This window comes from Conger conger, chromosome 1, assembly GCF_963514075.1.
Source record: "Conger conger chromosome 1, fConCon1.1, whole genome shotgun sequence".
NCBI classification, from domain to species: Eukaryota; Metazoa; Chordata; class Actinopteri; order Anguilliformes; family Congridae; genus Conger; species Conger conger.
The window spans coordinates 68,916,060-68,940,647 of record NC_083760.1 but is presented as its reverse complement, the minus strand read 5'-3'; the positions used below and the strand labels follow the sequence as shown (position 1 = coordinate 68,940,647).

Sequence of the window (24,588 nt, the reverse complement as noted above, 5' to 3'; positions counted from 1 at the left end):
CCCAAGAAACTAGTTTTTTATTTAATTATGGCAGTAGGCTAAAGTAGTTACTATGGAAAGGATGCACAAGGTCACTGCATTTCTCAGTAATTTAGTCGCTTCTATTCAGTCGGTCAGCAGTGTACTTTGTCCTTTCCTTTAAGTAATGAAGTTCAGGAACAAGCTTTTTTTTACTTTCACTTTTTCTAAAGTCATGTTCAGCAGTAAGTTCACTTATGCAATATGGATTTAGTTGACATCAAACATCAAGACTAATGGAAGTGTTTCATTCAACCCCTACTTCAAATGACTTCATGTCCTTGGATGCTAATGAGAAGCACCTCAAGCCAAATTCAGAGTACACCATCTCAAAGACTATCTATCCAAGTGTTGATGAAACAAGACATTCTGACAGAAGCAGGTTTCAAAGAAGCTCTCGAGTATGACTAGTATGGCAGTTACTGTGAGCTGTTCAGCACCAGTAATAAATCCAAGAAGCTGGAAATTATTTTGAAGGAGGCTGGACAGTATTTCAACATTCTTCTGCTGTCTGACAAGTTGTTGAACAACCCCTCATCACAGGCCTTTGCACCTTGACATGTCATGTCATTTTGTGACAAATCAGAAAAATCAGATTTAACATTGTGTTATTGCAGGTTGCAGTTGCAGGTTTCTTGGTTGCCACAGGGAAGTATTATTAAATGAAATGCTTCAGTAATATATTTCAAGAATGGAGGTGTGGCATTGTAAGGGAAGTAGAAGCAGAAGTTTCCAGGCTGAGATTCTGACTTCAGCACTGCTACTGCATCAATTAACAATAGGATAAATATCCAGCTACATATTCAGTGCAGTCCATAAATATTTTGAGTGGTATAAATTTATGTTCTTTTGGCTCTTTACTCCAGCACATTTGAAATGAAATAATGAATATAAGGTTAAAGTGCATACTGTCACCTTTAATTTGAGGTTATCGGGTGATCCCTGTAGGAATTACATCCATTTTTATACATAGTAACCCCCAAAAGTAATTGGACAGGTGGCTTCTGAGCTATTTCTGATTAGTCGGGTGTGCTCAATTGCTTCCTTAGTGCAGGTATAAGAAAGCTTTCAGTATTTAGTCCTGATTCTAGGCTATTATTGCCGTTTGTCAATGTGAAGACCAGAGTTTTGTCAGTGGCAGTCAAGGAAGCCATTATGAGGCTGAGAAATAAGAAACAAAAAACAGTCAGAGACATAAGCTAAACAATAGGCTTACCAAAATAAGCAGTTTGAAACATGATTAAGAAGTTATATGGAGGAGAAAACACCAAACACCTGTCCGACAGATCAGAAACACTCTTAGAGAGGCAGGCGTGATTGTGTCAGTGACTCCTGTCTGCAGATGACTTCACAAACAGATCTACAGAGGCTACAGTGCAAAATGGAAACCACTAGTTATCTGCAAAACAGGGTGGCCTGGTTACAGTTTGATACAAAGTATCTAAAAGAGTCTACAAAGTTCTGATTGATTGATGAGTAAGGATTTAATTTCCACAACATCATGCCCTCTTACATGCAATGAGTGGCTACCTCCTGTGTGACTACAAGCCATAGACAAGGCCTGCCAATTTCAAGGCACCTTTGATTGGTTTTTAATGTTTCATCATTGCAACACATACTGTATGTTCAGAGACACAAATAGAAAGGCAGTACATGAAAACATTCAGGATATATACAATGGGGGGAGGGGGGGCACTATGACAGTTTTGTGTGACCATTGGAGTAAAGACTAATGTCGGCAAACATTATGGAAAAAAACAAAAAACTCCCATTTTATTGTGTTTTTTAAAATGCACCTCTATTAAATGTGATTTCTTAAATTTATCATCAACTATTTTTAACATTTAAATTAGAAAAATGATCATTGTGCCATCATGAAAATGAATACAGAAATATAAGATGTATTTAAAAAGCTAAACAAAAACAAAAGAAAATATTACACTGTTACAATAGCTTTGAATTGATATCTGTACATTCAATGGAGAGGATGTCTGGTGGGTTGAACAATATTTCCTGGTCCTTGTTCTGGTATTGCACATATGTCAGTCAGAGTTGAGCTGCAGGTGAATGTCACACCCCTTGATCTGCATTCATCAGAACACTAGTAAACATACAATAATTCTGCCCAGCACAAAATGCTACAAAAACAAAATAGTGGGTTCAGTTACATCCCTTCCCTGAGAATTGATGACTCATTCGTGAAAATATTTTCTTTAGATGATTTAACTACTATGTGTGATACATTCTTTGCTGCACTTGCTCATTAGCTGAGCATAACTCTGGCCCGTTTACATTGATGTGGAAACTGAAAATGTTGATTAATGTGCACTGTACCTGATACATAAAATAAATTAAAATTGTGGCTGCAAATGTACTATGCTTGCAAATTCCATTTTGTTCTTTTTTCAGTAATGGCAGCACAAAATGCACTTGCTATGTACTATTTTACATATTGCACTATGATGTGACACTATGGAGAAGTAGGTAGGAAACAGCACTTGAAACTGTAGTAGGCTACTACACTGCTTGAGCAAAGTATTGAATTGTTTCAGCAAATTACAAACAGTATATCACCTATTTAAAAATAAGGAAATGGAGGGTCTACTAAGTAAATACATTCAAATATGTCAAAAATATTATTTATTTGCTCTCCCATTGTGAAATTGATGGCTGTAATTTAATGAAATATGATTACATTTATCTCCAATTTGATGTAGGACTGCATTCATTAAAAAGTATTTCTCTATAATGACATTTTTAGCATGAATGGTTGTTAGGTAGGATATTCCACTCTGGACATATTGTTGATGACTTTACATGATATACATGTTGTGCAATATTTGAAAAAAGTATCCAATTAGCCAAGTCTAACCACGCTAACACATGCACAACTTTGTATTTCCTTCCGGCAAGACACAAATTCCCACAGCATTGCACCCAAACATAACTGAATAATTGTATTTGGTGTGATACCCGAATAATTTACATTTCTCTGGGTAGAGAAGTTATTTTCCCCCAAGTGCTGATCATTTCTGTTCTGATTTCCCATCTATACAGATAATAATATATATTTCTCTGTAAGCTCTTCAACTGAGAATCCCCATCTATATTTTTAATCTCATACATTAAACAAAATATAAACATCTTCATATAATGTCCTTCAGACAACATACACAACCTTCCCTTAGGCCTACGCAGAGTAAGTTTAATATTCAATAAATATCTAATGGTTTATACATTAATGCATTGAGAACACAGATGATACCATTTACAATATCTCGCAAAGGAACACCGTGGCATTGGATCGATTGGATCTCTTCCTTCATTTAATTCCACATCAGTTAGGCGTTAAATTAAACGAGTACAGGGTCCGTAGATAGACAACTTAGTAACTTATTATTATTAGCCTATTACTATTTAAATAATTATTCTATATGGTCTACAACAGACCATATCCCCAGTTACCATTCCGGTAGAAAAGTGATCGTACGAAGGGGTTTGATCACCGTACACCGTCTTGGCCGGCAGCCGCACTGCTTCCTTCATAGAAGTTGTTATTTTCGGAGACGGTCGTCCGTATTCGGCTTTTTTCTTTGTATCGACCGGAACGTGATATACGCAGGACTCGTCGATTCCTGAAGGAGTCGTCACAAGTTTCATCCATAATCAGACGGGAGTTGTCCGGCGATTCGGTTGATGGCTTTGAGTTTATGGCCGGGGTTGTGGCTCCCACAGATTGAGTTTCCGTCGTAGACTCTTGCTGGATCACCACATCTCTGCAGCCATGGCCTTTCTTCCGAATAGTAAATGTCTTCCACCATGGGTTCCTCTCGGCCATTTCGCCCCAAGATTTTGGGTATTGCTCACCTATGACAATGAGTACAATAGACAATATAGGCTAAAGTAAACGATTGGAAACTCTGTACAATCTGTGATAATAAATTGGGCCAAGGCTACTTAATTCATCACTGTCGCAAACTTTTCCCAAGGGAAATAAATAAACCCTGCTTATCAAGGCACATCTGCAACATGAGCGGGTAGCCTACACCTAAAGAATTCAGATTTACTTCTCAAGAATGCGCCTTGCACCTGTCAGGGGACACTCACCTAGTTTAACTTGCCGCTATATTGCCCGTGTTCCCGAGAACATGCAACTTCTTAACTTTTCACGTATGGTTTTTAATCCATGCTTTGCGTCATCCCATTCAATTTATCCCTGGACCCGAACCTACCTCTTTACCTTGTGGTAAAGAAAGATTTCATTACACACCTGTTTTTTAATTCAAAGCCAAATTGTGTCTTTCATTCGGATGAAATGTATTATTCCTCGGAGTGCATAATCCTCTATGAGACGTGTTGCTACTGATGAAAGGAGTGGATCCTTTAGTCGTCCTGCAGCATTCCTACCTGGACAAACCGATTGGCGGATCGCGCACCTGTTCGTTTTTTCATTGGCTAACAAATACATAAAAGCTGTCATGGGTCATTCCAGTGAGCTGTACCTAGGCGGGCTACGTTGTTTGCTCGCGGAAAGGGCGAGGAAGTACAAACTTGTCATTGCTCTCTTGCGACAAAAAAATCGCCCAGGTCTACACACCTCAGCGTTTTAAATATGTAACTAATACGTAAAACTAGTGCATTGTAATTAGTCATGTCCTTAAATAGCACCAGTAGGCCTATACCTACGTCACGATATCGCTACTGTAGGCTACGCCGGGTTATTCATGAGAAATGCACAATGTCAGTTTACACTGTCATCTGATAAATATTCAGTATCTTCTCTGTATTCTTCCACCCCGCTGTCTAACAACAGCAAGATTTGGCCAAATGGGACGCAGAACACGTGTACAACATTACTGTAGCTTTTTTTCAAATCTTGTTACAATATTGTCAATAAACTGGATAAAACAATGTACGGCCTCAATTTCCCAAACAGTGGCTGGCATACTATTATGAACAAGTGTGCCTGGATTTAAGATACTTTCATTCAAACACATGCCAGGGTTTTAACTTTTAATAAATTCAATCAACATTTCATAAAGCACAAACCAGTTTGCATTCTTCACACAAAAATACTTTTCGTACAATGCTTTTGTAGAAAGGAATTATGTCTGTACAACAAATAGACATTTGAAAACACCGACAAAAACAAGCTTTGAAGAGAAGGGTATTTCTACTTTATGTGGGATAATTCTGTTTAGGAGCAGGAGGTGGAAAGGTACCCACACACAGATGCATGTTGTGTTTAACATAAAATCATACCCAAAAAGGTTTCTCTTTTCATCTTATTCCTCAGAATCCAATTCAGAATTCCAATCAGTCATTAAAGAAAGTACATTGTATGTGATCAAAGGAAATTCCTTTGATGTTAAATTATTTAGTACCTTTTGATAATTACTCATAAATGCAATGTCAGTGTTTTGTTGTCTTTCCACTGCATTTAACAGATTGGAGTAAAATGATGCAGATAGAGATCTAAGTAGTAAAATTTCACACATTTGTTAGCATTACAACATTGAATCAGATCTCCAACTAAATATCCAAAACTGTACAGCAATCTCAAATACTTGAGTGAATTATTTTGGTAGATTAACCTATGTGTTATGCCAGACAAAAACTGATCTGCATAAATATTGTGGTACCATCCCAGTGCACAACACCTTGTGACTAACAATCTTTTGTAATGAAGCTGGGAAATTTGAAATATTTCTTCACAATAGCTGAAATAACACTTGAATTCTGTTTTTTAAAGTAATAGCCACATCATTTTTTACATGGTGCATAACTGATAGCCATAAGAGCTGATAAAGTATTTACATTATAAAAATGATGCACTGTACACAGAAAAAATTGACCTGAATGTATTTTTTCAGCAAGGTTGCAACAAAAAAGTGCTTTGTATCTCCGCAGAGTCTCAGCTGTCATCCATGATTACAGCACAGTTTCTGTGCCAGTGTTAAAATAATTGTGAGCAGCTGTCATAATTTTCCTGAACTTTCACCAACAACCTTTTATAGAATCCTTCCAAAAAAGCACATGTGTGCTTCAGATGCCAATGATGGTGGTCACACTGAACTTGTTGAATGTGGTAGTTCATTGTGGACAAAGTTTGTAATGAGTGGATGATAAATAAATAAAGGGAGGGAGTCATCACTGGCTTTTAGTCACAAGGGGGCAGGTCAACAGTGTGACCTTCTTTAAGACGAGAGTGGCTGCCATCTGACACTTCTCAGTAATATCAATAAGACAGAGGCAGTGTTGGCCATGATCTGCACAACATTACAGGTCCTCATTCTGGGAATGTACCTTCACAGTGACCTCCATATCAGGAACTGAAGACCTCAAATACTCGCTAACATATCTGCATTCAGGACATTAACTTTAAAGTGACAAAATGGCTTTATTCAGTCTCCTGTTAAAATAAAACATCTTCATGCTCAATCAAGAGCTGAACAATTAATTTCTGATACCGCATGTCATTTAGGGTTGCCAGCGTGTTCTGGTCGGGTGGTTGCATTAGTGTTGGTCCAAATACAATGCCCAGGTTTTCAGCGTTCATAAAATTGTCCTTTTCAAACATGGTAACCCTGAGAGAGAGAAAGAGACGGAGGGTGAGCAAGTATGTCTGAGTGTGACAGAGAGAGATTCATAGTTCAAAATAACAGGAATGAGAAAAGTAAATAAAGCAGAGGGGTATGGGTGAGTGTGAGGATTATGCACTGTGGTGTTGGTTTCACCTCTTCAGATGAGTCATCAGATAGCGTAGAGTCTCATAGTGGGCTGGAGGGAGCAGCAACAGACCTTCATGGATCGCCTCTAGTCTGGCATCTGGATTTGTTATTTCTACAACAGAAAGTACACTACAACACTTTACCACACCAATGACCACACACACTCAGGACTTCACATCACAAAGGTATGCATTGTAACACACTACATTACACAGTGGGTACTGTACTGCGTAATACACACAGATGATAGGAAGCATGGAATGTTTTTAAAAAAATAAAGACAATATAATTGAACAATAGAAATTATGCATAAAATGTAAATTAAAAAAAGTACATTCTTTGTCCCCTAAATGGGTATTAAAAACCTGGCTGCAGTACTCAGGATATATGCCCTGAGGAAGGCATGTCTTAAATATACTTTAAAGAGTACCTGAACCCAAAACTAGCATATTCCTAGATCTGTTCAATATATCATAAAAATACAATTTCCCATTCTTGTAAGCTAAATAAGCTACACAACATATTTCATTTATTGTATTGGACTACGTGGGCCCCGTAACACTTCAGTGAGCACACATATTGCCGAATACTTGACGGAGGCGTGATATCAAGTTGTTGACAGCTCAAATCGGAAACGGCTAAATCCAATGTAAACACAGTGGAGTCTATACACAAAATCATGCATAAAATTAACAGTTTCTTTCGATCTAGGCATCATTGTGAGTGGTGAAAATTATTCAGAAACTTCAACCGGTTATCTGTATGAACCACTGAAGAGGGATTATCCCCATTTAGTATGCTCAGGTGTAGAAAGCGATGATTCAAATGATGACATTATGGGACCTACAGCACAATCGCTAGCTTGCAAGGATGGCATAAAACACACATTGGCTCCTGGCTCGCAATGTCTTAATGTCACACCTTCGTCAAGTATTGGGCAATATGTCTGTACACTGAAGTGTTACAGGACAGACACAGGCCCATAAAATAAATGAAATATGCCGCTATGTGTGACTTATTTAGCTTACAAGAATGGGAAAAGTAATTTTTATGATATATTGAACAGATCTAGGCATATACTCATTTTGGGTAAGCAAATTAAGAAAAGGCACATTTCCATCTCCTGTTATTCTTTTGTTTATAAAATGAGAGATACAATATATATAATCTTTGTGCAAGGTTCAAAGAAGGGCAACCAGATTGATTGAGGCTTTTAAATTAATTAAAGGGATTAACAAAGTGAACTACATGATTCTACATGATTCTTCTTGGTGAGTTTGGCTAACAGAACAAGGGGGTACAAATGGCAAAGGATAAAGAGTGGAATAGCTTGTCAGGACATGTAGAGGAGGCAGAAACACTGGGGGTTTTCAAGGCCAGGCTTGATACAGTGCTAGACTCTATTTAGCTTTTAGCCAAACTAAGCAGTAGGTACACTTTAGTGAAGGGCATTAATGGGCTGAATGGCCTGTTCCTTATGTTGTTATGTTATGCTTATTTTGATACTCCATTTTGTCATTAACATGTCGTACTTGCGGCTTGTATGAACTTAGAATACACATCGTATGTGATGACTGGAATGGGCAGGTCACGCAGGTAGAGCTTGAGAGCACCAGCGATGGTGTTGATGTCTGCAAACACAGTAACACTGATGTCTGCCTTATCTCCATCTGTAGGAAAACACACAAATGAGAGGTGACAGATCAGTACCATCCAGAGCACAGACAAGCATGCAAGAACACGCACACTATGGAAAATTGAATTAATTAGACATTGTGTGTGGGATTTCTGTAATGGGAAATGTTTTGTGTGTCTCTAGAAATGTGCTAGTGCCTAATGGCAAGCAGCTGTTGAAATATTTTCTGTAGTCTTGTCTAGCACTTCTCACATGCACTTTTGCAGTATGCAATGTAATTATAATAAATATACACACACTGAGCACTTTATTAGGAACTATACTGTGTAGGGCCTCTCAAAACAGCCTCAATTCAGCCTCAAAAAAGATTCCACATTCCTCTGTTCCATGTTGACATGATTGCATCACACAATTTCTGCAGATTTGTCAGCTGTACATTCATGCTGCGAATCTCCTGTTTTAGTCTCCTGCTCAGATCTAGTGACTGGGAAGGCCACTGAAGAACATTGAACTCATTGTTATGTTCATGAAACCAGTTTGAGACAAGTTTTGCTTTGTGACATGATGCATTATCATGCTGGAAGTAGCCATTAGAAGATGAGTACATTGTGGCCATGAAGGGATACACATGGTCAGCAACAATACTCAAATAAGCTGTGGCATTCAAGTGAAGATTGATTGGTATTAATGGGCCCAAAGAGTGCCAAGAAAACATTCCCCACACCATTACACCACCGCCAGCAGCCTGGACTGTTGACACAAGGCAGGTTGGGTCCATGGATTCATGCCATCTGCATGCCTCAGCAGAAATTGAGATTCATCAGACCAGGCCAACTGTCTAGTTTTGGTAAGCCTGTGCCCATGTAGCCTCAGATTTCTGTTCTTGGCTGACAGAAGTGGAACCCGACGTGGTCTTCTGCTGTTGTAGCCCATCCGCCTCAAGGTTCGACATGATGTGCATTCTGAGATGCTTTCTGAGTTACTGCAGCCATTCTGTCAGCTAGAGCCAGTCTGGCCATTTTCCATTGACCTCTCTCATCAACAAGGCATTTCTGTCCGCTGAACTGCTAGTCGCTTTTTGTTTTTTTCCACCATTCTGAGTAAACTCAAGAGACTGTTGTGTGTGGAAATCCCAGGAGATCAGCAGTTACAGAAATACTCAAACCATCACTTCTGGCACCAACAATCATGGTCAAAATCACTGAGATCACACTTTTTCCCCATTCTGATGGTTGATGTGAATATTAACTGAAGCTCCTGACCCGTATCTGCATGATTGTATGCATTGCTCTGCTGCCACATGATTTGCTGATTAGATATGAATAAGTAATAAGTGCTCCTAATAAAGTGCTCAGAGAGTGTATTTTCTATATAATTATTCATATTATTTTTGCGACACAACATTGTATGATAGTATTAATGCAGAGTGCGCTTGGCACCTTTTTGTTTTTCTATGGCGAAGAGAGAAATGAAAAGATGACTTAATGCCCACCTCGATCGAAGGCCAGCTTCACATCCTCAGTATGCTCGGTGAATCCAGACACCCGGTACAGCCCCTCTGACTGCAGTCCTACAAACAGGCAGTGCAGCTTGCCATGAGAGTGATATTTTTACACCCACCCACACCTATTCCCATCCCCCACCCCTTTCCACACAACAATGATACCAAAGCTCCCACTGTCACCATAAAATGGCCTTTACACAACAAAAGTTCAGTTCATAATTGATAGGAGGTGGAATTACTTTTTTCCACAGCATTCACATTCATGAACTTTGTATTGCGTCAAAATCAACAAAGACATGATTTGTTTTTAACAAATTCAATGCCTGGGGCAGATATGTTGGAAGACTTCATTAGATTTCTACCCTACAAAAGAGCGTTTTGTATGCTGTGAATTTAAATGCAGCCAGTCAAATCTGATATGTGTACAGTGTGTGTGTGTGTGTGTGTGTGTGTGTGTACATGTACATCTGTGTGGTCTTGCTGTATATGATGTACATGTATGGAACTCCGCTGTACCTCTTTGCTCAATCTCACGAATGCACATGTCCACCACCATAGGGCGCTGTGTGTTGTGGGCCTTGACCAGCGTAGTCAGGTCACAGCTGAAGACCTTCTTTATCCTGCGCAGGTCCGGCTGGCAGTCACTGGGCACCAGCTTGGAGCACTGCTTGTGTACATTCAAGCCACAGTCTGGAACAGCATGAAAAAGCCCAGGATAAGCACTCATCCCCCAGTCGCGAACGGCATGAAAAGAAACAGTCAACCAGAAACACTGCAAACCAGCTCTTCACCAAATGCTCAACTCAACTCAACTCAAACTCAAACACAAAATGGCATGAACAGGCCCTTAAATAGTAATTAGAGGAATTAGAGGAGCAAATTAGAGGAAGTCTGACACGACTGGTCTGAAGAGTGGAAACACAGTGATTGATTGTGTTGGCTGTGCTGGTTGTGTTGCTTCAGTTGCAGTGGGTTGGGGGCAGGGCACTGTTCTTATGGTTTTGCCCTTGGAGGGCGAGAGAGGGAACACAAGAGAGACTCCAGGAGGTGCTGTAGTAGTGGAATGTGGGTTGGGGGTGCCTGCCTGCATACCTTCGGGACTCCGCCATGACTGAAGCTACAACAGTATCATTAATCACAGACACTGGCACAATCACTCAGTCTAACTGACAGTCAAGCAGAGCTGTCTACAATCCTCTACAGTCTTTAAAACAGAGAAAGAGAGAGGGGGGTATGAGAATGAGAGAGAGAAGGGGAGGGGGTCTTGAGATATCCCTCAGTGATTTGATATCTCTCTCTCCCTCACAGGCAAAAGGTTTGGGCAGGCTTTTATGTGGTATAAGGGTGTTTTTTTCTTCATGTCCCATCCTAACTCCCAAGCTGCACGAGGTGTCTGGTGACATCAGTTCATCCCCAAGGCCAGAGTGATTAGTTACAGCAATGCCTTCACAAAGACCGCTCTGTATGCGTATATAAAAAGCTGAATGCCATCCTGACCACTTAAAGGTCACAGAAGAGTTTGCTTCACTTTGTCCTGTATTTGTCTTGTAATCTGCAGGTGACCAATATAATGTTAATGAGGTGAGAGAATATCCAGAATAAATGGTGCAGCCGAGGAGCCATGTTTTCGCATTAATCTTTCTCAAGATTTAAAGTTGATTTAACTGTGTATTTTTACTGACAGGGATGGGAAAATGAAACAGAGGCAAAACATTTGGCTGGATGTATTGAGCACACATTCATCTGCCTGGAATGGCCCATAGAGTACTTAATTGCAAACCTTCCCTAGCGTCATTTTTAAACAGGCATACACTTTTCTCAGAAAACATTAGGTCAATGTGATGCCCAACACAGATATGCAACTGATGTTAAATGATAAGTTACGTAAACTACTGGAGTAGTAGAGGTAGAGGAGTTTTTCAGGGAAAAGCAATGCTGATTACACAGTGAGTATACTGGCTGTTTCCATGGCATATTCATGTGTGAGGGTGTGTTCCCTACTGATTTGCATTTTCAGCATGCACGCACAAAAACACACACACAAACACACAAACCCAGATAAATATAGTCAATACCAGCTGAAGGAGCAGAACTGGTTCCTCGCAGCTGTCAGTGAGGAATGCTATATCCCCACATTTTAGACTCCTTCAAAGAACTGATTTACAGGCCGCAGACCAGTTTCAGGTTCTTCACTTGACTTGTGGTTTCAGAGCAGGCTCTGCAGTGTTGCCACTGTACCTGACAAACTGGACTGTGTTAGGCTGGTCTGATGATGACTGTGCTGATAAACTGAACTGTGTTAGGCTGGTCAGATGATTGCTGTGCTGACAAACTGAACTGTGTTATGCTGGTCTGATGATGACTGTGCTGATAAACTGGACTGTGTTAGGCTGGTCTGACGATGACTGTGTTGATAAACTGAACTATGTTAGGCTGGTCTGATGATGACTGTGCTGATAAACTGAACTATGTTAGGCTGGTCCGATGATGACTGTGTTCATAAACTGAACTATGTTAGGCTGGTCTGACGATGACTGTGTTGACAAACTGAACTGTGTTATGCTGGTTTGATGATGTCTATGCTCATAAGACTCTGATGTACAGTACTGGCACATTTTAGACATTTTTGGACCCAACTGTGTTCCATTGTACTCACGCTGACTCTGTCAGTTCAACTGTATTGTGTTCTGCAACTAATCACATAGACACAGGCTATAATCTAATACCAGAGGTAGCGGCTAAGGTACATAACTGGGACCCGGAAAGTTGGTGGTTCAAGCCCCGATAAGATCCTCACAGCTGTTCTAGGAGGGATTGTTCCCTGCATAGTCTAATCAACTGTAAGTCACTTTGGATAAAAGTGCCAGATAAATAACTCATTATAAGAGGGAAACTTCAATCTGTGTACATTTGCCCAGCAGTGCGAACTGTTATGTGCAGTGAATGTTCCCACATACAGTATGTGGCACCTCTGTGTATGATGAACAAAGGCATCCTGTACGGAGAGACAGTAAAGCCTGGCTGATGAATTACAGTCTGTCAGTGAGGGACGCCTCTGACATTAATGCTCTCTGGAGAGAAGCGGGGAGTGTTACCTGAGCAGCGGACGCCCTGGGCAATCAGCCCCCACATGAAGTTGGCACAGTACTCACACCAATGTGGCCCTCGGAAAGTGTGGACCTGCAGGAGAAACAGGACCCCATATTTAGACCAGACAGACTGACTGACTGACAGACTGACTGACTGACTGACTCACTCACTCGCTCACTCATTCACAATGATCACACTGGAGTAAATCAGGACAGCAGCTTTGCATCACAGGCATTAATTCACCATCACCAATTGTTTAATTCACAGTACTTAATCCATGTAAAAGGCATTAGCCGGGCTCTTTCATACATGAACCTCACATCTCCATGACAACACTGGCCTCCTTCATAGCCTCCCCCTTGCCAGTCTACAGCACTGGAATCAATATTTTTTCATTGATAATTACAGTATTGCATAACCTCATTACAAAACTGAGGCTTTCCTTCTCTTTCACTGGACTCCCCGAGTGAACAAGCATATCATTCTTCATCTCTCCGCCTTCTTCCTTGGACATTTCAAAGAAATTTACATTCATCTTAACGTCTATCAATGACAGGCCATGCTACCCCTGCATTTTAAATCCCAGGTAGATAACTAATCACTCCCTATGTCTTTTGACAGCTGGGCAACTCAGCAAATGTTTGATTTTGGAGAAAGACAGAATAAAGTGCGTGTGCGGTTCAGTGTGCGCCTTCCTGGAGGATGCGCAGTCCCTATGGAATGAGTACAGCAGTCATATAAAATGCACCGAGACAGATCTGTCTGCAGAGCCAGTGTGGTGCTATGACAGCGGCAGATCAGACTAATGGGCGAAGAATCCTGTCAGGCCAGAGAGAGGGCATTATTCTCTGATTAAGTGGAACTGTGTGGAGGGTGGAGCCCCATGAAACACAATTTTATATTCAACCAAGATTAAAGGATTTAAAATGCGTCTGGCAGAAAGGCTGATGTGTCTATGCTTAAAAACTGTGCCAAACACACACACACACGTACATATGCCAGTACTTTGTAAACATACACACACACAGTGGTCAGCTGTCAACATCCATTCAAAGTTGACATCACTGTCATTAATATTGTAACCAGGAGGGATTTTCTAAAACACGGATAGTCAAATCTGACCCTCAGCAAATACGGCCCTGTTTTATTTCTGCCAGGTCACAATCAACGATTAGTACTACCGTTTGGCCAGACTGCCTTTAAGCCTGACACCCAGGTAAAGACAGGGTGGAAAACCAGCAGTTCTCAGACTTCAAGAGCTCTTCTTTTAGTAACAGGGGTATACTGGATAGGTACAAAATTAGCTTTGTGCTAATTTTGTGATGTAATATCAAAATAATATTATTTAATATGAAGTGACTGTCATTTTAAATGAACTGTGAGGACGTGGTGGAATACACAGGAGAGTAGCTAGCTGAATCACCTATGTACATGTCCATATCTGTATAACGGTAACATATCAAAAATGTATATACTGCATATACAGTAAAAACTAAAATGTAAACAATTGTGAATTCAAGCAGAACACTTGATGGATGTGCAGTAAGCTTTCTTTTCCTTGAACACTGCAGCCTGAAAGCCATTGTCAGTGGAAGGCTGGCCGAAACCTGAGAACAATGGAAGGTATGCGTTCAAGTGTCAAGAAGGAAGAAGTTAAAGATTACTCAATTCACGTTACTAACTGCACGCACACATGCACGCAGTTGAAATTGTACTTCCCTCTAGGGTCTTTCAGAGCACTTATCCCTGGTTATGGGTATGCACTTTGTTGTATGTCGCTCTGGATAAGAGCATCTGCCAAATGCCATTAATGTAATGTAATGTAATGCATTCATGGACGTACACACACACACACGCACACGCATCCACACATGCACACACTACATGCTCAAGCAGATGCACACATCCATGTATAAACACACTCACAATATACGACCACACACACAGAATAGCACAAATACCAACACACAAGCATGCACTGTGCAGATAAAGTCCATATGCACGCAACCCCCCGCAGACAGACACACAAAACACACTTACACTGAACAGTACATTGTGTCAGGTAACCAGTGAGTCATAGACCATGCCTCCCCACTGGGTAAATGTAAACACAGAGATTCAATCATTGCCAATGGAAATCAAAGACAATATCAGATCTCAGAAATCACATTTGGGAAGGCTACATTTTCCTGTCTGCTGGAGCCCGTGTATGCTGGAGCCCTTGACAGAGATGTCATTATGCTGTGCCCCTAGGCATGTCAGACCAGTGGGTGCATTAGCTGAGCGGTCAAGCTGGCTCATCCAATAAGTGTTTTACAGAAAGCAGCAAGGTACATGCTGACAGGCAGGCCTGTGTGAATCATCTCAGGCAGTCAACAAGCACCAGAAATGTGAAGCAGGCAGTGTCAACCAGAACCTTTGTCTCCTGGCATGAGCTCAGGAAAATAACAATTAAATAATTCTAAAAGAATTCAACAGAATTTGCATGGGTGGTGCCTTTCCCAGTCCTGGACCAGGAGTCTGTCTTTGTTCTGGAGTAGGGGAATGCCTGCAACATTCTCAGCTGTTTGCTACTGTCAACATTTGACATTTATATTGAAACAGGTTTTAGCATATGTGCACAATGACCATGTGAAATGTGAAAAGAAGCTCAGAGAATTTTGGATGGACCAAGTGAGTTTCCTTTACTCAGTTCTATAAATTACTTTTTTTAGTTTTACAAATGCTTGTAAAATATGTTCAACCAAAAACATTCCTGTATTTTATACTCATATCCTTCATTTGGTGACTTTGAATAAATATTGGGTAAAATGGTAAATGGTTGGCATTTATATAGCGCCTTTATCCAAAGCGCTGTACAATTGATGCTTCTCATTCACCCATTCATACACACACTCACACACCGACGGCGACTGGCTGCCATGCAAGGTGCCGACCAGCTCGTCAGGAGCATTTAGGGGTTAGGTGTCTTGCTCAGGGACACTTTGACACAGCCCGGGTGGGGGATCAAACCGGCAACCCTCCGACTGCCAGGCGACTGCTCTTACTGCCTGAGCCATGTCACCCCATTGTGTCAGGTAGTACTACTAATGCTGAGAATTAGTAATATACAAAATAAAAATATTATGTGACTTTTCACATGAGGGCACAATGACAAAAACGAAGCAATTTAAGAAAGTGATTACACTGCTTTGGTTTTGTACGTGCTGTTTCAATTTCCATTTATATGTATGCCACATGACTTATTATAATGCATGCATTTATTGGACTTCTGGAAAGCCAGCCCCTTTTGTGGGCAAACAGAGATCATAATAAACAAATAAACAAGGCAGAACTAAAATTAAGAAACAAGGCCAGAGCAATCACAGCAGCAGTTATCGCCAGAGTTTACACAGCACAACAGTCAAAGTGGCTGTGTACAGCGCTCTAAGAACATACTGTACATTATTATGAGCAAACACAATTAGTGTAAGTCTGGTTGTATAATACACATTCAGTGCAAACATAGTGCTCACAAGGCATTCACCACAAAATGGCTCTGAATACACACTGAATTCCCTGTACTCTACACTGACACTCCCACAGTTACCACTCCTGACAGTATGAAAAGTAGCAAACAGCAGCTCACCTTAAAGTTGTGCGCCTTCTCGTAGCTGCACTGCTTCTCTCCGTCTCTCAGGGCAGTCCGCTTCACCAGGGGAGAGGTGATCTGTGGGAGGTTCAACAGTTTTAGGGGTTTCCATAGCAATGTCCCCGTAGTCCCCAGCTTGACCCGCAGGGCCAGGGCCAGCAGCTCCTGATGCCTGCGCTCCTTCTTTGCCCGGTGCAGCACCAGGTTGCGGTCTCGGTCGCTTTGGCCCTCAGGTGGAGGGTCAGGCCCCCAGAGGGCCTCCATGTCCTCAGTGGAGCTGTGCGGGCGGGCCGGGAGGAGCTGACGGGGGCCCGGCAGGGCGGCAGAGGCGGTGGCAGTGGCGGTGGAGAGAGAGGGCCTATGGCCGGCAGGAGGGAGACTGTGCATCTGAGCAGAGAGACACAGGGCCTGGGGACTGGAGTGTGCCTCAGACAATAGCCCCCATTCAGAGGCGGGGAGGGGAGAGGGAGAGAAGGGGGCGAGGTGGGCCCGGCTGTCAGAGTCGATCCGCACGCCTCAGCAGCTCTCTAAAGCAGGATCACTTCTGCTCAGTCCCCTCCAAAGCAGAGTGCACTCTATTCGGAGGCTCTCTCCCTCCAGCGTGTGCTGTCCTGGGACCCACAGTGTCTCCTGCCCAATGCCTGCAGCCAGCAGACCAGCCCCAGCCCCAGCCCCAGCCTGCTTTCGCCAATCATTCTGCTTCCACACCCACAGCATGACCAGACCATCTGCTGGGGAATGGGGGTGGGGAAGGGGGGTAAGGGGGTGCCATGGGGGGGGGGGGGGGGGGGGCAGGGGTGGGATTTACAGACCAAATCCATACTCCGAGTGTAATCCCACAGTGTGCTAATCCCTGTCACATTTCACAGTCCAGATGAGGATAAATCATGTCTCCTGGCAGCAGGAGGCTGCTGGTGGGTCTATGAGCTAGCTGTCCAGAGTGGCTCCTCTCCAAATTCCCAGAAAATTGGCAGGAGGATCCTAATGTCACGCGAGCCAGAGGATCGTCAAGATAGGAGGAGACAGGCACGATGAAGCAGAAAAAGGAAGGCAATAAGCCACAAGCAATGAAATTGTTACCAACACTAACTCACCCAACATAAAAACAAATAATTACATAATATTTATTTAATCTCAACTGAAAATTGAGACAAAAACCGTTCATTACCGAGCGTATTTCTTGAGTATCAGCGAAAGGAAGATCATTTCAGTTATAGTTGATGGCAATAGAAGAGAGCTTGTCATGTAGTTCAAGCAGTGTCCAAGGAGCGGAGGATAAGAAAATAAAGTGAGGAGGCAACCATGAATAGATGAAGCAGAATCAAATGATTAAGAGGACACAGTAGAGGCTGCCAGATCACTGAGCTGTTTAGAAGTCTGATGTATTCACTCTGAAAGGAATAATCAAGACGGAAATGTAAAATGGCTGCCTATCCCTGGTGTAAAATGACCAGCGTGAAATACCAGCTACCGCCTGTTTCAAAACATAGCTTAAACTGGTCAAACCATGTTGAGTATAGAGCTGGTCAAACTGGTCAACCAGCTACCTGCTGTTTCAAAACCGAGTTTGGGCTGTTTTCTTCAGCAGGGAGAGGGTGGGGGGGCAATGGGGGTAACTGAAAGAAACACTCTGACCCCCACTTGTTCTGCGACTGAAGGAATTCAGAGGAGAAAGACAGGAATGAGGAGAAGATGTAAATGTGATCAGGAGGAGGGAAGTGTGTAAGAGAAGGATGTGCTCTTTGTCCCAGAGCAGATGGCTACTTGTGTCCCACAGAAGGACCAGGAAGAAAGGCACAAAAGGGAGCTGGACAAAGAGCCCTGTTGGCCTCAGCAGTTTTCTGTGTTCTGGAGCTGTTTATATCCCTGAATAATACAATAAGAAAGCAGGAGGGTAGAGCTGGGCTGGCACTGAGGGGCCTGGCTGAGGCAGCATGGCACTGCTGTCTGTGGATGCACTCTGATCAGGGGAACAGGGATACTCTGCACAGAACCTGCCACACGCACAGTTACACAGCATTTTCTTGAACATCAAGATTTTTTAAAATCACCTAAAAATGTTATGTTGTGCCACATTATGATCTGTCTTTTTATCTGGCTTCAATCAAATCCTGAATAGATTCATAATTATCAACATTACTGATATAAACTGACTACTGGAAATAAACAAAATTACTTGCATGAATTCATGTATTTTGCTGTTATTCTGACCGGAAATTACTGTTAATAAAATTGATAAAATGCACTGGGCTGTCTGAGTGACTTCCGTTGAGGCCCTTTGTAAGACTCAGTTGTAAAAAAAAGATTAGCCTTTCACAATACCATTTCACATTTTTAGAGATGACCTCTGAAACATGACTGATGTTTAAACATTTGATTTTGACAAATTGAATTTGACACGAAGGACGTATTGTACGGGACCGTATGGGAAAACAAAACACAAGACACCAAGTACTTCTCGCTTGCAAAGATATCACCTTGAACTCCTCCCACGCAGCTTGTAACCAGCATCATACACAAAGCCTTCCTGAAATGTGAAAGCTGTTTTGACAAAGGTGTTGTTGTACCAGGAAAAGGGCAGGCTTGTGGACGCTATGGCAACTGGACCTGAGAAATTGGGTGAGGCGTGTGAACCGAGAGTGCCGGGGAGGCTGCCGAACAGGTAAAGTCAGCTCCCAAAATCTCTGCTACTCTGATACAGTACAGCACGAAGGCACACAGTAACACATACCTACAGTACTACACATAACAAAGCCACATAATGAGCCTTAACACATAGAAGCTCAAACATGCGGTCTGGGTGAAACAGACACAGCAGTGTCTAATGTAAGAGTTTTTGACACTTTACAGCAGCCATCATCAAATCTGGACGTCAAATCCAAATCTGGCCCTGATTTTCTTTTCTCCCAGGTAATTAGCTGAACAATTAGTGCTGCTGATTGGCCAGACTGTACTCCCAGGTAAAGGAGTTCTCTGACCGTGATTTGATAATTCCTGCTTTACAGCATCTGTGTGGTTGGTACTAAGAGTACTGTGTTGTGTTTGTGCGGTAATATGTGAGCTTTTGTGCTACTGTTGCTCTGCCATGTGACTGGCTGGGTTTGTGCCATGTGACCTCATGATATTTACCTTATTTTAATGATAAATCACTTTTGGCTTTAGTTTTCATGCATCATTGATCTAGACCCTGATTCAAGCTGCAGTACAATAGAGCAATAAATTACAAGTACATTTTCCCTGGCCTCCTGAATGATGATAAAAGCAACATTTACACAAATTATTTCCTCACAGTAAATATCAAATGGCATGGTTGATATTTTTATATAAGCTCCCACATAACTGCATTATATGCTTCCATTAATTGTAAATAGAATGATGACGCACCTAACACAAAGACAGTGAATATCACACATTTCAGAGCATGTCAGTGCGTGCGTGTCTGTGTGTGTGTGTTCCAGTTTCTTTAAATGTTTACATTCCTACAGAAACTATCATGAACACAAATCTCTCCAAGTGGAGTGATCTGACTGTGTGTACAAACATGGAGGTTTACATTATAAATTTTCAGCATGAGATAATATTACATTAATTTAATTGCATTGATGGTTGCATTCCAAATGTTGCGTATTAGGGACATGACATTTAGACTAAGTGCACTGAGTTCATATTTCAAATTTTGGACATTAGAGTCATGACATTAACCACAACGCACCTACTTGATGTAGATGAACAGGAAAGCATTATAAGTGAAAATGTAACTGCCCATTCTTTACAAACAGGGGGATATCTGTGGCAAGGTTAAGATTAGAGGTATCATTATAAACAGTTATGCTCAGGAGTATGTAGGGTTATTTGTAGAGAATTTCATAATGACGCTAATCATTTTCCACATTATGACCTGTGGAATGTACAAAAAAGCAACAAGACAGGACTACTGTTTCAACAAATCAGGACTATTATTAATAAGTGCATATTTACCCTTATATAGGTATGGATATGAGGTAATAGTTTTGAATAATATTATGTATCTTCCACTGGAAAATATACTGTTTTAAAAATAAGTCAATAAGTTCATGATGTATACTAACCACACAAAAAATAACAACAAAATACAAACACACATGCATGCACACTCATAGCATAACTGACTTACAGATCACAACTCACAATAAACACAACAGTATTGACACTACAATGTTGCTACAGTGCTGTGAATTTTTTGTTGCCCCCTTCCTTATTTCCTCAATTATGGCATATGTCACACTGAGGTTTCAGACCTTTAGACCAAATGTGACAGAGGGAATCTGGGTAAACAGAAAACAATTTATTTTTAAACAACATTTATTTAATGAAAAAGGTTATCAAACAACCATATCACCAATGTGAAAAAGTAATCGGTCCCTTCAACTTAATAACTGGTTGCACCACCTGTAGAAGCAGTGTTCACAAGATCAACGTCAAAATGCTCGACATGGCGCCAAACCATTAAATTCCTATGGAGGGAGAGTTGAAGCATAACTTGGCAGCAATGCTAAGGCTGGCACACAGTTCAAAATAAAGCCAAGTTGTGAGTTTAACCCTCAAGCGACCAACATATTTCACACACTCGAATGACCAACTGGGGTCAGACATGACCCAAATTTCAAACTAATAAAAAAGAAGCCCCAAACAATTCACCCACATTGGCTTTATATATGGGAATGGGGGAATAGTGAGCCATTACACATGTAACACACATGTGAGGTCAATATATAATGTTATTGAGGTAAAATTGTGATAAATTGCATATATCCTTGTTTTGAATGATATGACACTGTCCTCTGATATTTATTTGTGAACTCAACCAGGGGAGTCAGTGATACTACAGTCACTGAGCCACAGACGTCCCCTACTTCATGCTCAAGCCCAGAATTGCTCGATTTAAACTTTTTCCCCACACCTTATATTGCTTTACAGTCAATGATTCTAATTGAAACATTTTAAATATACCCAACATATTAATGTATCACTTGAAATCTTGTCCCCACATAAATTTGGATTCTTATAAAGATTCCTTCATCAAGTTGAATTGGCGGAATGTATTGCTTTTTTAATTCTAAATAAACATACTATACATTTTACATTAAATTTTAGTCATTTGGCAGAATAGTTAAAAACTGAATCGAATCAATATTTTTTGTGACCACCCTTCGGCGTTAAAACTGCATCACTTCTCTGAGATAGCCAAGACAATCAGCAGTTCTATAGAAGAGGTTGTTCCAGGCATATTGGAGAACTTGCCACAGTTCTTCTGCAGGCTTTGGTTGGCTCCTTGCTTCTGATCTCAGACAGCCTTGATCAAGTTTTTATGTAAAAAGTAGCCAATTGCTTACAGTAATATGTTACTTTTTAAAATTAAATACAAAAATGTCTGTACATTTATTTATTAAAGACATTTTGGAAGGATTGAATATATTAACCCTAAGATATAATAATAAAAGTATATATCTGTTGGTCGCTGGAGTTAACTTAAAATCGTTACTTGACCTTGTTTGAAGCTAGGCAAGGCTACAGTTTGCTGTATTATCTGTATTATGTATTTTATAACTGAGTTAGCTCATTTAATTAGATTTTGGGATGAACCCAGGATCTTTGAGTTCACAATGTACCTTTATATAATTGCAGACAACTACAATCACTTATTGTTTCTCTTTTCTGAACCAACTGTTTCCTGGATGGATGACGTCAAGTTTCAACAGCTGGTGGCACTCAATTCTTCCACGTGTAGTCACTGCCTTACTTGGTGTTGAATGCAATGTTTGATTCTTGTCAAAATCAAAGCCACTTTACTGCAACCAAACACTTCCTAAAAAATAATATCAGCCTTTAATATTGCTGTAGAATTTTAGCCCAGCAAACTGAATTCAGGCAAACCAGCAGGTTATCAAGCACAAACTGCATGAACAGGTCCTGTCACAGCATCTCTATGGGGTTCAAGACAACTCACTTTGACTAGGCCACTCCATTTTCTTAATCTTTTTTCCCCTCTGTGTTCAAAGGGCATGTCAATGATGGACTGCCAGTTGAATAACCTTGATGTTAGAATGTAGTAATACCACAACATGATCACAATAGTGCCGTCAACACCAGACTGACAAAAACCCATATTTCAGAGCGCATTTTGTGAAACTTGAGGACATGAGGATTTTCCTGTTCCTGTTTCCTGCCTCTTAAAGGACACTCACACTCACTGAGCCCTGTATAAGGTAGACCTGTACACCAGCTTGTTAATGCAAATATTTAATCAGCCTATCATGTGGCAGCAACTGAATGAATAAAAGCATGCAGACATGTTCAAGAGGTTCAGCTGTTTTTCAGACCAAATGGCAGAATGGGGAAGAAATGTGATCTAAGTGACTTTGACTGGGGAATGCTTGTTAGTGCCAGACAGGGTATTTTGGCATTTATATAGTGCCTTTATCTAAAGCGCTGTACAATTGATGCTTCTCATTCACCCATTCATACACACACTAACACACCGACGGCGATTGGCTGCCATGCAAGGCGCCGACCAGCTCGTCAGGAGCATTTGGGGGTTAGGTGTCTTGCTCAAGGACCCTCTGACACAGCCTGGGCGGGGGATCGAACCGGCAACCCTCCGACTGCTAGACGACTGCTCTTACAGCCTGAGCCATATCACCCATGTCGGGTGGTTTGAATATTTCAGAAACTGCTGATCTCCTAGGATTGTCACACACAACAGTCTCTAGAGTTGGCAGAAAATGGTGCGAAAAACAAAAAACATCCAGTGAGCAGCAGTTCTGTGGGCCAAAATGCCTTTTTAATGAGAAAGGTCAGAGGAGAAGGGCCAGACAGGGAGGTGACAGTAATCCAAATAACCACACATTACAACAGTGGTATGCATCTTTGAGCACACAGAGGTGTTAGATGTCTAAAAACAGGTCAAATAAATACCAAATAAAGTGTTTACTGAGTGTATATACAATGGATGCAGCACATGATCAGTGACATGAGCTAACATTTTTCAAGTAACCAGACACTTAATGTGTCCTTACACAAATTCCCATAAGAATTGGCTGAAAATGTTTGTTTTAATCTCAAGCATGTTAGATCACAAAATGGCATGTTTCTGATGAACACAAACATATTAATTCCCAAATCAAATGTTATGCTTAATTGAAAACAATAGAATATTCTCTATTGTTGTGGACACTCAATGTCAATAAAGCCAATATTGTTTTCAGTAATATGCAGATGTGACTTCTGTTAACTGGAATTGTAAGGTCAAAGATTATGAAAAGATTTCCGCCCTCAGTGATTTTCTATATTACATGCTAGAACTAATGCATTTGTAACTGGGTTAGTCACACAAAATGTACTGTTGTATCCTGGGAATCGTATTCATTTTTCTCCATTTACTACGGTGCTGCCTGAAGAAACTAATTGAGCCATGTACTTTAGTATTCACTGAAAGCTGTGCCAGTAAAAGTTTATTGCTAAGCTCCTGCACATGGGAGACAGCTTTTTTATTACTGTTATTTATTTACTAGACAGATGCTGCCATGCAGGATGACCGCTTAGATTATACAGTAGTATCCATTTGTACTAAAACGGACTCCTTAAATCTAGCTCATTCCCTATTCTCACGGGTGCAAAGATTTTGACCCCATCTGGGATTAAATATCTGTTGCAGGCCCAGTTTCTTCACCACTACGCTGCACTATCTTGCTGAAAATGATTGTAATATGATTTAAAGGACTAATAATGCTGCACCCAGCAGTATTAGTGGCCTTCTCCACGCTGTTGACCTGCCCCCCTGCCCAACACAGTACTCCACCACATACATGAGGGGAGAAGGGGGAACAGCACAACCAACAATGCCCTCATTCCTGCTGCAATTCCTGGTGCTACAGTATGAGCCTGCTCTCTTAGTTTAACAGTAACACACTGCTAAAGACTGAGCCTGCTCTCATGTTGT

The 24,588-nt window shown here is 41.1% G+C and overlaps 1 protein-coding gene across 1 annotated transcript in view; it reads right to left on the bottom strand.

Annotated features, from left to right (window-relative positions):
* Positions 1 to 5,017: 5,017 nt before the first annotated feature.
* chn2 (chimerin 2) overlaps positions 5,018 to 24,588 on the bottom strand; it is a 35,612-nt gene continuing 16,041 nt past the window's right edge. The window contains exons 7-13 of the mRNA XM_061240255.1: positions 16,608 to 16,688; positions 12,985 to 13,069; positions 10,406 to 10,579; positions 9,878 to 9,955; positions 8,282 to 8,419; positions 6,756 to 6,861; positions 5,018 to 6,605 (exon numbers count right to left, since the gene is read on the bottom strand). Of these exons, the coding sequence (XP_061096239.1) occupies positions 6,434 to 6,605; positions 6,756 to 6,861; positions 8,282 to 8,419; positions 9,878 to 9,955; positions 10,406 to 10,579; positions 12,985 to 13,069; positions 16,608 to 16,688 (834 nt within the window). The 3' untranslated portion in view covers positions 5,018 to 6,433. The remainder of the gene's footprint in view (positions 6,606 to 6,755; positions 6,862 to 8,281; positions 8,420 to 9,877; positions 9,956 to 10,405; positions 10,580 to 12,984; positions 13,070 to 16,607; positions 16,689 to 24,588) is intronic.